The 15,294-nt window shown below is 42.6% G+C and overlaps 1 protein-coding gene across 2 annotated transcripts in view; it reads left to right on the top strand.

Annotated features, from left to right (window-relative positions):
• The window catches only part of LOC120978499 (flavin-containing monooxygenase 5-like), a 463,632-nt gene that overhangs the window by 366,999 nt on the left and 81,339 nt on the right, over window positions 1-15,294 (top strand). For both annotated transcript variants that reach the window (XM_040406667.1, XM_040406666.1), the window contains exon 5: window positions 3,089-3,231. In XM_040406667.1, the coding sequence (XP_040262601.1) occupies window positions 3,089-3,231 (143 nt within the window). The remainder of the gene's footprint in view (window positions 1-3,088; window positions 3,232-15,294) is intronic.

Below are 15,294 nucleotides of genomic sequence, written 5' to 3'. Positions count from 1 at the left end.
GCAGTGGTCACATGCCTCTCAAAGTGTGTCACTGCTGCTGTTTGGACAACTGGAGCAGTGCCATAGAGAACAGTGTTAAAGAAAAGAGATTTTTTTTATTTTTTTAAAGCTATGTACACCTTCAGGGGCAATTTTTTAATGATTGCATTTTTACTCTTTTCGGGTTAAAATAATTTTTTCAATTGGTCTTTATTAAAAATATTGACTTCACTTTCACTTTATGCCAGTCATCTAATAACCCTTATCTCTAATTTACTAAGAGGTCATAAACACTTATTTAAGCCACATTCTTATCAGTAAGATGAGAACTGAGCTATAATGAGTGTTTATAGTGTCAGAAAGCAGAGATAAAGAGCCCGTCAGATTAGTCTGACGGAGCAGAGAGAAAATTCTGATCCTCCTGAGCATCTCAGCTCTGTACAAAAAAAAGGGTTCCATATTTGTAATAAAGACTAACTGAAAAAATGTTTTTTATGTCATAATAAGTACAATGCAATAATAAAAAATTGCCCCTAAAGGGGTACATAGCCTTTAAAGTCATTTTAGGTTTTGTCAAAGATTTTTTATAATCTCGGACAACCTCTTTCATTTTAGTGCAATTTCTACAACCTAATGTTTGAATCAAATTTACTGTTTGTTAATGCAGCCCAGATTTTTATTTGGGGAAAACGCAAATAATAAAACCTTTGTAATTATCAGAGAAACATTTGCACGTTTTTTGAAATAATCACAAAACGTCTAATTAAATAATTAATGTTGTTTGGAGAACTAAGAAATGCAATCAGTGTGCAGAGTTCTTATCAAACATTTTACAGTACTTGCGTAAAAAGAAAGATGGAAAAATCCAGTATTTAGTTAAAAACTGGGCATAATGCCTATACATCTGGAGTTACCATGTTAGCACATTCACAAAAGACAGATAACGAAGAAGTAAGGAGGACAGTTGATTAATTACCATGACTATCCAAATCATGGATTACAAAATGTAATGTCTCTAACATCTGTAGAATTAAAAGAAGACTTCATACAAAATGGAGTACCTTCACGCACATTCACTTCTTTTAGGACATTATCATGACTATGATGACAATTATTAATGTTTTTATTATGTTATATTTATTTTTATTATTACAGTATATATCAGTGATGGCGAACCTTTTACAGACCAAACTGCAACCCAAAACCCACTTATTCAACATGGCAATTTAACCTGAATACCAGGATAGTATAACTTCCATGTACTTTATTATTTAGGCTACTTTCACACTCGCGTTTTGGGCAGATATATCAAGGATTTGCAAAAACGGATCCGTTACAATAATACAACCGCATGCATCCGTCATGAACGGATCCGTTTGTATTATCTGTAACATAGCCAAGACAGATCCGTCATGAACTCCACTGAAAGTCAATGGGAGATGGATCAGTTTTCTATTGTGCCAGATTGTGTCAGAGAAAACGGATCTGTCCCTATTGACTTAAAATGTGTGTCAGGACGGATCAGTTTGGCTCAGTTTCGTCAAGCGGACAGCAAAACGCTGCATGCAAACTGATGCATTCTGAGCGGATCCTTTTCCATTCAGAATGCATTAGGGCAAAACTGATTAGTTTTGGACCGCTTGTGAGAGCTTGTAACGAAACGCCTAGCACCCCGACCGGGACCTCCATCAATAGATGCTCCTAGTGCTTCCAGAGGTCTCCAAGCACTCCACTTGACACCGTCAGCACTGCAGACCCCACGAACCGCCGAAGCTTGGTGGAGGTCTCGTCGTCTCCTACCCACCCTGGACCTACGACAAGGTTCCAGGCTCCAGTGGGTGAACCTCTCCTAAATGCAGAGACAGGAACAAGCTCTTACAAGAGCTTATACTCAGGGGAGTATTGTGATATAGCAATCCCCAAGAGTGTAGTTATCCCATTCCCCAAACATGAGCCAAAACTTCATGAAGGTATAAAAACAGGAACTCTCTTTATTTTAACACACAAGCATTTTATACACATCTTCCAACAAGGTTACCACCCACAGGGTTTTGTAAAAACAGCCAATAACCACGTACAATACACTCAGACACTCCCACACAAAATCCTCCCCTCTGCCCGTGATAAAATTACCTCACACTGGGTTGATGCAATCATCACAGGCAGGCGAATACACAATATCCTCTGTCCTGGAGACAACCGAGAAGTAATTCAATTATCTCTCAGGACAAAGGACCTCGCCAATACACACAGAGAGACAATGGAACAGACCTCCCTACTCAACGTATACAATGTCCCACCCTTTTCAATACACACAGACATTTAACATCCCAAAATGGCACGAATTAGACCAGGAGTTCAAGTTAGTCCAAGTCCTTTGTGAACAAATGAGGCCTGGCTGATGAGTGGGTCCATAATCCTGGGGCAAGAGGCTAGTAGCCAGGCCCCTCCAAAACCCAGTGGCGAGGTTGGTTTCGCCACAGAGCTCATAACAGATCTCACAAACGGAAAGCCAAAACGCAAGTGGGAAAGTAGCCTTAGCTATAATAGCCTGCCTGCATTCAGTGTGCCCTGTGCTGATGAATGGCAGTAAAAGTCTAAAGCATATTGGTATGCCTTAGGCCTCATGCACAAGAATGTATTTTCTTTCCGTGTCCGTTCCCTTTTTTTTTTTTGCGGACCGTATATAGACCATTCATTTCAATGGGTCCGCAAAAAAAAAATGGAAGGTACTCTGTGTGCATTCCATTTTCATATTTCCGTTTCGCAAACAAATAGAACATGTCCTATTATTGTCTGCATCACGGACAAGGATAAGACTGTTCTATTAGGGGCCAGCTGTTCCGTTCCACAAAATACCGAATGCACACGGAGTCATCCGTATTCTTTGCGGATCCGTTTTTTGCGGACCACAAAATACATACGGTCATGTGCATGAGGCCTTAGACTTTTTCCATCGTGTGGGGGTCCACAGAGAGGGCTCTGAGTGCCGCCTCCGGCTCCCGTGCCATAGGTTCGCCACCACTGGTATATATTATATGTTAGTATTGTATGACATTTGTCTAAAGCAATGTACAATTGACTTATCTGGTGTTTTTTCCCTTTTAAGGAATAGAAAATTTTAAGGGTCAGTACCTGCACAGTCGCGATTATAAAATACCTGATAGTTTTAAAGATAAAAGAATTGTAGTGATTGGAATTGGTAACTCTGGCGGAGACATAGCTGTGGAATTAAGCAGAACGGCACAACAGGTATGTATCCTGCATGAGAATCTGTAAATCAAGTATTTGTAATTTAAAGTCTATGGATAATTTTTTATTGAGTGTTTTTTAATTGTTCATTTGCTTGCTGAATGCAAAATTAACCCCTTCAGGACCGGGCTCATTTTCACCTTAAGGACCAGGCCATTTTTTGGAAATCTGACCAGTGTCACTTTAAGTGCTAATAACTTTAAAACGCTTTGACTTATCTAGGCCATTCTGAGATTGTTTTTTCGTCACATATTGTACTTCATAACACTGGTAAAATGAAGTCAAAAAAATTATTTTTTTTGCACAAAAAAATACCTAATTTACCAAAAATTTGGAAAAATTTGCAAATTTCAAAGTTTCAGTTTCTCTACTTCTGTAATACATAGTAATACCCCAAAAAATTGTGATGACTTTACATTCCCCATATGTCTACTTCATGCTTGAATTGTTTTGGGAATGATATTTTATTTTTTGGGGATGTTATAAGGCTTAGAAGTTTAGAAGCAAATCTTGAAATTTTTCCGAAATTTACAAAAACTCAATTTTTAGGGACCAGTTCAGGTCTGAAGTCACTTTGCGAGGCTTACATAATAGAAACCACCCAAAAATGACCCCATCTAAGAAACTACACCCCTCAAGGTATTCAAAACTGATTTTGCATACATTGTTAACCCTTTAGGTGTTGCACAAGAGTTATTGGCAAATGGGGAGGAAATTTGAGAATTTCATTTTTTTGTCTAATTTTTCATTTTAACCCATTTTTTCCACTAACAAAGCAAGGGTTAACAGCCAAACAAGACTGTATCTTTATTGCCCTGACTCTGCCGTTTACAGAAACACCCAATATGTGGCCGTAAACTACTGTACGGCCACACAGCGGGGCGTAGAGTGAAAGGTGCGCCGTTTGGTTTTTGGAAGGCTGATTTTTATGGACTGGTTTATTTACACCATGTCCCATTTGAAGCCCCCTGATGCACCCCTAGAGTAGAAACTCCATAAAAGTGACCCCATCTAAGAAACTACACCCCTCAAGGTATTCAAAACTGATTTTACATACGTCATTAACCCTTTAGGTGTTGCACAAGAGTTATTGGCAAATGGAGATGAAATTTGAGAATTTCATTTTTTGCCTAATTTTCAATTTTAACCCATTTTTTCCACTAACAAAGCAAGGGTTAACAGCCAAACAAGACTGTATCTTTATTGCCCTGACTCTGATGTTCACAGAAACACCCCATATGTGGCCGTAAACTACTGTATGGCCACACAGCGGGGCGTAGAGTGAAAGGTGCGCCGTTTGGTTTCTGGAGGGCTAATTTTGCTGGACTGTTTTTTTGACACCATGTCCCATTTGAAGCCCCCCTGATGCACCCCTAGAGTAGAAACTCCATAAAAGTGACCCCATCTAAGAAACTACACCCCTCAAGGTATTCAAAACTGATTTTACAAACTTTGTTAACCCTTTAGGTGTTGCACAAGATTTAATGGAAAATAGAGACACAATTTCAAAATTTCACATTTTTGGCAGATTTTCCATTTTAATATTTTTTTTACAGTTACAAAGCAAGGGTTAACAGCCAAACAAAACTCATTATTTATGGCCCTGATTCTGTAGTTTACAGAAGCACCCCATATGTGGTCGTAAACCGCTGTACGGGCACACGGCAGGGCGCAGAAGGAAAGGAATGCCATACGGTTTTTGGAAGGCAGGTTTTGCTGGACTGTTTTTTTTTACACCATGTCCCATTTGAAGCCCCCCTGATGCACCCCTAGAGTAGAAACTCCATAAAAGTGACGCCATCTAAGAAACTACACCCCTCAAGGTATTCAAAACTGATTTTACAAACGCTGTTAACCCTTTAGGTGTTCCACAAGAATAAATGGAAAATAGAGATTAAATTTCAAAATTTCACTTTTTCGGCAGATTTTCCATTTTAATATTTTTTTTCCAGTAACAAAGCAAGGGTTAACAGCCAAACAAAACTCTTTATTTATGGCCCTGATTCTGTAGTTTACAGAAACACCCCATATGTGGTCGTAAACTGCTGTATGGGCACGCGGCAGGGTGCAGAAGGAAAGGAATGCCATATGGTTTCTGGAAGGCAGATTTTGCTGGATTGTTTTTAGACACCATGTCCCATTTAAAGCCCCCTGATGCACCCCTAGAGTAGAAACTCCAAAAAAGTGGCCCCATTTTGGAAACTACGGGATACGGTGGAAGTTTTGTTGGTACTAGTTTAGGGAACATATGATTTTTGGTTGCTCTATATTACACTTTTTTGTGAGGCAAAGTAACAAAAAATAGAAATTCAGAAATTTCATCTCCATTTGCCATTAACTCTTGTGGAACACTTAAAGGGTTAACAAAGTTTGTAAAATCAGTTTTGAATACCTTGAGGGGTGTAGTTTCCAAAATGGGGTCATTTTTTGGAGTTTATACTCTAGGGGTGCATCGGGGGGGCTTCAAATGGGACATGGTGTCAAAAAACCAGTCCAGCAAAAACTGCCTTCCAAAAACCATATGGCGCTCCTTTCCTTCTGCGCCCTGCCGTGTGGCCATACAGCAGTTTACGACCACATATGGGGCATTTCTATAAACTAAAGAATCAGGGCAATAAATATTGAGTTTTGTTTGGCTGTTAACCCTTGCTTTGTTATGGGAAAAAATGAATTAAAATGGAAAATTTGCCAAAAAATAGCTGTTTTGGCACTGTTTTTATTTTTTAATATTTACAACGTTCATCTGACAGGTTAGATCATGTGCTATTTTTATAGAGCAGGTTCTTACGGACGTGACGATACCTAATATGTATACTTTTTTATTTATTTAGGTTTTACACAATAATATCATTTTTGACACAAAAAAAAAACATGTTTTAGTGTCTCCATAGTCTGAGAGCCATAGTTTTTTCAGTTTTTTGGCGATTGTCTCAGGTTGGGTATCATTTTTGCGGGATGAGATGACGGTTAGATTGGTACTATTTTGGGGTGCACATGACTTTTTGATCGCTTGCTATTACACTTTTTGTGATGTAAGGTAACAAAAAAATAGCTTTTTTGACACCGTTTTTTTTAATTTTTTTTTACAGTGTTCACCTGAGGGGTTAGGTCATGTGGTATTTTTATAGATCAGGTTCTTACGGACATGGCAATACCTAATATGTCTACCTTTTTATAATTTATCAGGGTTTTACACAATAATATTTTTGAAACAAAAAAAAAATCATGTTTTAGTATCTCCATAGTCTGAGACCCATAGTTTTTTTATTTTTTGGGCCATTGTCTCATGTAAGGGCTCATTTTTTGCGGGATGAGGTGACGGTTTGATTGGTACTTTTTTGGCGTACATGCGACTTTTTTGATCACTTTTATTACCTTTTTTGGGAAGTAAGGTGGGCAAAATTTCAATTTCCTCATAGTTTTTATTTTTTTATTTTTATGGCGTTCACCGTGCGGGGAAAGTAACATGACCGTTTTATAGATCAGGTCGTTACGGACGCGGCGATACCTAATATGTGTAGTGTATTTTTTTATTTTATTTTTTATTCAGTGATAAATGTGTTTTTTTGAAACTTTACTTTTTTCACTTTTTTTTACTTTTTTTTTGACCCAGACCCACTTGGTTCTTGAAGATCCAGTGGGTCTGATGTCTGTATAATACAGTACAGAACAATATATATTGTTCTGTACTGTATTTTACACTTGTCTGAACAGATCTATGCTTTTAGCACAGATCTGTTCAGCACCATGGACAGCAGGACGCCTGAGAGGCGTCCTGTTGCCATGGGAACCTTCCCCGTCTGCTCAGTACTGGTCAGAACTGCGCAGACGGGGAAGGGTAAGTACAGGGCTGAGGGGGGCTCTCTGGGGGCTCTCTCCCTCTCCCATCGGGGGGCTGCAAAGGCACAGCAGCCCCCCGATGAGAGAGGGAGAGAGCTCCCTGCGCTGTTAACCTTTTCCATACAGCGGTCCGTACGGACCGCTGTATGGAAAGGGTTAAACGGCTGACATCGCATCGCAGATGTCAGCCGTTTATACCAGGGTGCCAGCAATGTGCTGGCACCCTGGTATCCCCACTAGAAGCCAACGATCATTGAAAGGGAGGCGGGCGGGGGATCGCGATCCCGCCTGCCGCACCGCCCGCCTCCCGCAGCTTACCGCACCTCCCCACCGCCTGCGACACCCCCCCTGCACCCCTGAATGATGTTATGTGGGCGGGTGGTGCAGGGGGGGTGAAAAAGCTTTATTTTGGGCATAGTAAAGTTTCTGATCCCCGCGGTCAGGGACCGCGGCGATCAGAAACCGCTACAAACCGCAGGTCTGAATTGACCTGCGGTTTGCAGCGATCGACGACATGGGGGGGTCACAGGACCCCCCTCGGCATTGACCTAAGGTGCCCGGCTGTGTGTGACAGCCGGGATCTCAGCGCTGTCACCATGTCTGCAGACATGGTGACAGTTTATGCCATGACGTGTATACTCATCATGGCGCGCTAAGTAGCAGTGCGCCATGACGAGTATACTCGTCATAGGTGGGGAATATTTTCACACTATCTCCTTCTCTGATCGCTTCCCTGACAGGAATTGGGGCGATCAGAGAAGGAGAAGCACATAGTCCCTCCCTAACCCCCTCTTACCTGCCCCGATGCGCTGTGATTGGTCCCTCTGCAGTAATGGACCAATCACAGCGATCGCGGGCGGGTCAGAGCTCCAATACAGCTCCTGCCGGCTTCTCTGGTTGCCTAGCAACCCCAGCACGCCGGCTTCACTGGAGCTTCAGCGCTTCGCTCCCTGCGCTGACAGTGAAAGCCGATCACGTACATGCACGTGGGAATGCGGTGAGGCACCACATTCCCCCACGTACATGTACGTGATGTTGCGTGAAGGGGTTAAACAGCTTTCTATATAGTATTCATAAAAAAATAAAAACTAGCACAATTTTTCTACAGTAGAGAATATGTGTAAGGGTACTTTCACACTAGCGTTATTCTTTTCCGGCATAGAGTTCCGTCCTAGGGGCTCTATACCGGAAAAGAACTGATCAGTTTTATCCTAATGCATTCTGAAAGGAGAGCAATCGGTTCAGTATGCATCAGGACAGGCTCGGACTGGCCCACAGGGGTACAGGGGAATCCCCCGGTGGGCCCCTGAGCAAGGTGGGCCCCTAGTCTCCCACCCCCTGCACAAGTGGCACATAACACATTCGATTTAGTACACTACATACATATATTCAATGTACAGCACATCAATCAGCTTATGTTCATATAAAAAAATGTTAGATTATTTAATATATTTGAATGTATCCGTACGGTGGGTCCCCAAAAAATTTTTTACTGGTGGTCCCTAGGTACCCCAGTCCGACACTGCATCAGGATGTCTTCAGTTCAGTCTTTTTGCCATTTCAGGACCGAGAAAATACCGCAGCATGCTGCGGTTTTATCTCCATCCAAAAAGACTGAACACTTGCTGGAATGCCAGAGCCAGCATTAATTTAGATTGAAGTGTATTAGTGCCTAGAGGTCTTGAGGGCTGCAAATGTCGTCAAAATGTGGTTAAGAGCACGGCAAGTGCTCTGCAAACAAATGTGGATAGGGAAATGACTTAAAATAACATAAAATACGTAAAAATAAAAAATAATAATCTTGATCTAGGAGGACCAGGTCCATATGGAGTAGGAGGTTGAGGAGGCGGTGGATGTGGCGGTGTAGGTGGAAGTGGCGGTAGAGGAGGAGGAGGTAGCCTACACTGCTTTTTGGTTTAAAATTTATTTTTATTTTTTTAAATTAGGGTACACCCCAAAACATTGGGAAATATAACCCTCCAGTCGTGCTAAACACATGTTCAGACAATACACCGGCTGCAGGGCAGGCCAGCACCTCCAAGGCGTAAAGGGCAAGCTCAGGCCATGTGCCCAATTTGGAGACCCAGAAGTTGCAGGGGCTGACCCCTGTCAGTTAGTTCGTGTAGGCGTGTGCATACTTACTGCCCCACCATGTCGCACGTCCCTGTGATGTTCACGATCCAATTTGATATCTGCTCTATCAACTTTCAATGTTCTTTTATGCGCCTACCATGGTGATCACGGGTGGCGGGGAATCAGTGCTCCAGGCCGGAGAGGGAGCGTGAGAAAAAGAGACGAAATTTTAGGGAGATAAATGTATAAAAAAATTTGGGGACAGAGCATAAATGTGGGAAAATCTATTGAGGCGCAAATGTGGGACAAATTACAGAAGCCCAAATGTGGGCCAAAAGAGTCAAGCGGAATTGTGGGAAAAGCTATTGAGGCGCAAATGTTGTCCAAAAGAGTAAAGCGGAAATGTGGGACAAAGTATTGAAGCTTAAATGTGGTACACCTTGTTTAAGTTTAAGCATTCAATCAAAGGAGGTGTCGCATCAATTAAAGAAGCATTTCAGAAATTTTATTCCCTGTCACCTATGCAGAGCAGGGGTTTATTCACGTCTAAAATTGTATAATGTCAACCCAAGAATGTAACAGAAAAATTACAGAAATTAGTTAACCTGTCTACTTGGTAGAGCAGGGTTCTATGACAGAAAACAATTGTTTATTGTCAGCCGAAAATGCAAAATAAAATGTATTGAAATTTATTAAGCTGTCAACTAGGTATAGGAGGTGTATATTACACCCAAAAATTAGTGTATTTGACCATAAAATGTAACTGACAAATGTTTTTTTTTTTTGCCGGTCTAATAGGTATAGCAGTGGTACATCACACCAAAAAATTGCTGAATTTCACCAGAAAATGTAACTGACCAATTGTTTTAATTTTTTTTAACCTGATTACTAGGTATAGCAGTGGTACTATACACCCAAAAATTGGTTAATTTCACCCAAAAATGTAACTGACAATTTTTTTTATTATTTTTTAACCGGCCTACTAGGTATAGCAGTGGTACATCACACCCAAAATTTGGTGAATTTCACCATAAAATGTAACAGACAAATTGTTTTATTGTTTAGCCTGTCTACTAGGTATAACAGTGGTACTTCACACCCAAAAATTGTTGAATTTCAACTAAAAATGTAACTGACAAATTTTTATTTTTTTGTTAACCGGCCTACTAGGTATAGCAGTGGTACTATACACCCAAAAATTGGTTAATTTCACCCGAAAATGTAACAGATAATTTTTCAAATTTATTTTACCAGTCTAATAGGTATAGCAGTGTTACTATACACCCAAAAATTGGTTAATTTCACCCGAAAATGTAAATGACAATTTTTTTATTTTTAACCGGCCTACTAGGTATAGCAGTGGTACTATAAAACAAAACATGCAATGCAACAGCTCACTGCAAACCAAATAAAGTACAAAAATGCATAATAATTGCTAGTGCTATACTTATAAATTAGAGATGCTTGGCAAATCATTTTGTACAAAATTATTTGAGCCCGTCATTGCATTCTTTGGTGGCCATTTGGCACCAGGAGTGGTGTGGAGTGGGCCCGACATGCATGTTGGTACCTTCATTCCTTGGATATAATGGAGGCCATTTTGGCACTAAAAATGACAGAAATTAAAGCAGGCCCAGCATGCATGTGGAACCTACACCCCCTGAATTGTATGGTAGCCGTCATGGCACATAACAGGTAGAATTTAGTGTTAGGAACCCATCTTACAGAGATCGCCTTGACGTGTGGCAGACGGGCTCAAATAATTTTATACAAAATGATTTGCCAAGCATCTCTAATTTAAAGTATAGCATTAGCAATTATTATGCATTTTTGTACTTTATTTGGTTTGCAGTGAGCTGTTGCCTTGCATGTTTTGTTTTACAGTGTTGTTCTCAGCCATAGCAATGTGCCCCTGCGCATTGGGATGTGCTGACTGACCCCCCTTTTTCTTTGCAGTTTGTACTAGAGGTGTGGCTGCCTCCTTAGTCGTGCACTCCTGACCAGCTCGTCTGCCCCATAGGCTGATTTTAATTAGTGTGAGTATATAGCTTGGCCCTCTCCCCCTCACTCACTGGAAGCCATTTGGCACAAGGAGAGATATAGTTGTAGACTCTCATTGCATTCTTTGGTGGCCATTTGGCACCAGGAGTGGTGTGGAGTGGGCCCGGCATGCATGTTGGCACCTGCATTCCTTGGATATAATGGAGGCCATTTTGGCACCAAAAATGACAGAAATTAAAGCAGGCCCAGCATGCATGTGGAACCTACACTCCCTGAATTGTATGGTAGCCGTTATGGCACATAACAGGTAGAATTTAGTGTTAGGAACCTGTCTTACAGAGATTGCCTTGATGTGCGGCAGACTCAAATAATAATTTTGTACAAAATGATTTGCCAAGCATCTCTAATTTATAAGTATAGCACAAGCAATTATTATGCATTTTTGTACTTTATTTAGTTTGCAGTGAGCTGTTGCATTACATGTTTTGCTTTACAGTGTTGTTCTCAGCCAGAGCAACGTGCCCCTATGCATTGGGATGTGCTGACTGACCCCCCCTTTTTCTTAGCAGTGGTGCTATACACCCAAAAATTGGTGAATTTCACCCGAAAATGTTAATGCCATTTTTATTTTATTTTTTAACCGGCCTACTAGATATAGAGATGTTGCGAACATAAAATTTTCCGTTCGCGAACGGCGAACGCGAATTTCCGCAAATGTTCGCGAACAGGCGACCCGGGCAAACCACCATAGACTTCAATAGGCAGGCGAATTTTAAAACCCACAGGGACTCTTTCTGGCCACAATAGTGATGGAAAAGTTGTTTCAAGGGGACTAACATCTGGACTGTGGCATGCCGGAGGGGGATCCATGGCAAAACTCCCATTGAAAATTACGTAGTTGACGAAGAGTCGGGTTTTAATCCATAAAGGGCATAAATCACCTAACATTCCTAAATTGTTTGGAATGACGTGCTTTAAAACATCAGGTATGATGTATCGATCAGGTAGTGTAAGGGTTACGCCCGCTTCACAGTGACAGACCAAACTATGACAGACCAAACTCCCCGTTTAACGCACCGCAAACAACCGCTAACAGTCCATTTGCACAACCACAAACTCCCCATTTGCACAAGGTTGGATACCAAGCTAGCCATGTCCCGTTACTTGTCCTCACTGACTTCATTGAAGGTCTCTTCCTCCACCCAGCCACGTACAACACCAAGGGTCCCCGAAAGGTGACAACGAGCCCCCTGGGACGCCTGCTGTGGTTGGTCTTCCACCTCCTCAAAGCCACCTTCCTCCTCTGACTCCTCTTCTTCAGACTCCTCGCTCTGCGTTGCCGCAGGTCCAGCAATCGACGACGACAAGGCTGTTTCTGGTGGTGATGGTGACCACAACTCTTCCTCTTCATGCTCATCTACGGCCTGATCCAGCAGTCTTCGCAGGGCACGCTCCAGGAAGAAAACGAATGGGATGATGTCACTGATGGTGCCTTCGGTGCGACTGACTAGGTTTGTCACCTCCTCAAAAGGACGCATGAGCCTACAGGCATTGCGCATGAGCGTCCAGTAACGTGGCAAAAATATACCCAGCTCTGCAGAGGCTGTCCAAGCACCCCGGTCATACAAATACTCGTTGACGGCTTTTTCTTGTTGGAACAGGCAGTCAAACATTAGCAGTGTTGAATTCCAACGCGTCGGGCTGTCGCAAATCAAGCGCCTCACTGGCATGTTGTTTCACCGCTGAATATCGGAAAAGTGCGCCATGGCCATGTAGGAATGCCTGAAATGGCCACACACCTTCCTGGCCTGCTTGAGGACGTCCTGTAAGCCTGGGTACTTATGCAGAAAGCGTTGTACGATCAGATTCAACACATGTGCCATGCACGGCACTGGGATGCATTGGGATGTGCAGTGTAAAAGCTGGCGCACTAAGAGTTCCGACAAGCCAGCTGTCAGACGCTGGGCAAGGGGGTGACTCTGTGACATTGGCTTCTTATGCTCAAACATTTCCTTGACAGACAACTGACTGTGGGCAGATGAGCAGGAACTGCTGAAGGTGAGAGGCAGCGTGGCGGATGGTTGAGAGGGGGCAAGGAGAACAGCAGTAGTTGACGTGGCTAAAGATGCTGGACCAGGAGGAGGATGGTGGCTTTGAGTTTGTGTGCTGCTTGTACTCATCATGTGTTGATCCCATAGTCGTTTGTGATGTGAAATCATGTGCCTTCGCAAAGCAGTTGTACCTAGGTGGGTGTTGGACTTCCCACGACTCAGTTTCTTTTGGCACAGGTTGCAAATGGCATCGCTGTTATCAGAGGCAGACACACAAAAAAATGCCACACAGCTGAGCTTTGCAATGATGGCATTCTGGTGGTGGCAACAGCATGCGCTGATTGGCGTGCTGTCTGGCTGACCCCGGGTGACGATACATGCTGTCTGACTGTGCCACTAGCTCCTTGCGACGACCTCCTCCTGCTTCCAACTCGTCTTCTCCTCCTCTCTGTCTCCCCATCTGAACTTTCCCCCTGTTCTTCTTCTCTTCAAGCCGGCACCCACGTGACATCCACGGACACATCATCATCATCAACCGCTTCACTTGTATCTGACAACTCAGCAAAGGAAGCAGCAGCTGGTGCAACATCATCATCATCACATCGTACGTCCATGTGTGTAATGCTGCCTGACTGAGACATATCCCTGTTATCTACATCCTCTGGCAATAATGGTTGCGCATCACTCATTTCTTCCAACTGATGTGTAAATAACTCCTCTGACAGATCAAGTGAAGCATGTGTGCTGTGGTGCCTGTGTTGGTGGTGGCGGCAGGCGGGCGAGTGGTAACTTGAGAGGTGCCCGAAGCTGAGCTGGAGGAGGATGGTGCATCAAGGTTCCGAGCGGAAGCTGTAGAAGATTGGGTGTCCTGTGTTAGCCAGTCAACTATGTCCTCAGAACTTTTCAAATTCAGGGTACGTGGCCTCTGAACACTGGGCATTTTTGTAGGGCCAAAGGAAATCACGGCACCATGACCACGACGGCCCCTGCGGGGTGGCCTGCCTCTGCCTGTTATTTTTTTTCGATTGGTGGTACTATGCGTGCAAGCTACTGTGACACCAGATATGAGTGGTGGGCACTGGCAGTAGTGGGCACAGTACACGCTGTGGGCCTGACACACACGCTGGCAGGCAACTGGAATTATATTACAGTGAAAATATTGTTTTACTGTTTTAAATGCAAGCTACTGTGACACCAGATATGAGTAGTGGGCACAGTACATGCTGTGGGCCTGACACACATGCTAGCAGGCAACTGCAATTATATTACAGTTAAAAAATTGTTTTACTGTTTTAAATGCAAGCTACTGTGACACCAGATATGAGTGGTCGGCACTGGCAGTAGTGGGCACACTACACGCTGTGGGCCTGACACACACGCTGGTAGGCAACTGCAATTATATTACAGTGAAAAAATTGTTTTACTGCGTTAAATGCAAGCTACTGTGACACCAGATATGAGTGGTGGGCACTGGCAGTAGTGGGCACAGTACAAGCTGTGGGCCTGACACACACGCTGGCAGGCAACTGCAATTATATTACAGTGAATTTTTTTTTTACTGTTTTAAATGCAAGCTACTGTGACACCAGATATGAGTGGTGGGCACTGACAGTAGTGGGCACAGTACACGCTGTGAGCCTGACACACACGCTGGCAAACAATTGCATATGTTCGCCCGCTGCGGCGAACGCGAAAGCGATGTTCGCTGGGAACTGTTCACCGGCGAATAGTTCGGGACATCTCTAACTAGAAATAGCAGTGGTGCTATACACTCAAAAATTGGTGAATTTTACCCGAAAATGTAACAGATCTTTTTTTTTTTTTTTTTTTTACCGGTTTAATAGGTATAGCAGTGGTACTATACACCCAAAAATTGGTGAATTTCACCCGAAAATTTTAATGCCATTTTTTTTTTTAACAGTCCTACTAGATATAGCAGTGGTACTATACACCCAAAAATTTGTTAATTTCACCAGAAAATGTTAATGCCATTTTTTTTTTTAACAGGCCTACTAGATATAGCAGTGGTACTATACACCCAAAAATTGGTGAATTTCACCTGAAAATGTAAATGACAAAAAAGTGAAATGATATAAAA

Source organism: Bufo bufo, chromosome 9 (genome assembly GCF_905171765.1).
Source record: "Bufo bufo chromosome 9, aBufBuf1.1, whole genome shotgun sequence".
NCBI lineage: Eukaryota > Metazoa > Chordata > Amphibia > Anura > Bufonidae > Bufo > Bufo bufo.
The sequence above is the reverse complement of the archived record's forward strand: the minus strand, read 5'-3'. Positions and strand labels throughout refer to the sequence as shown.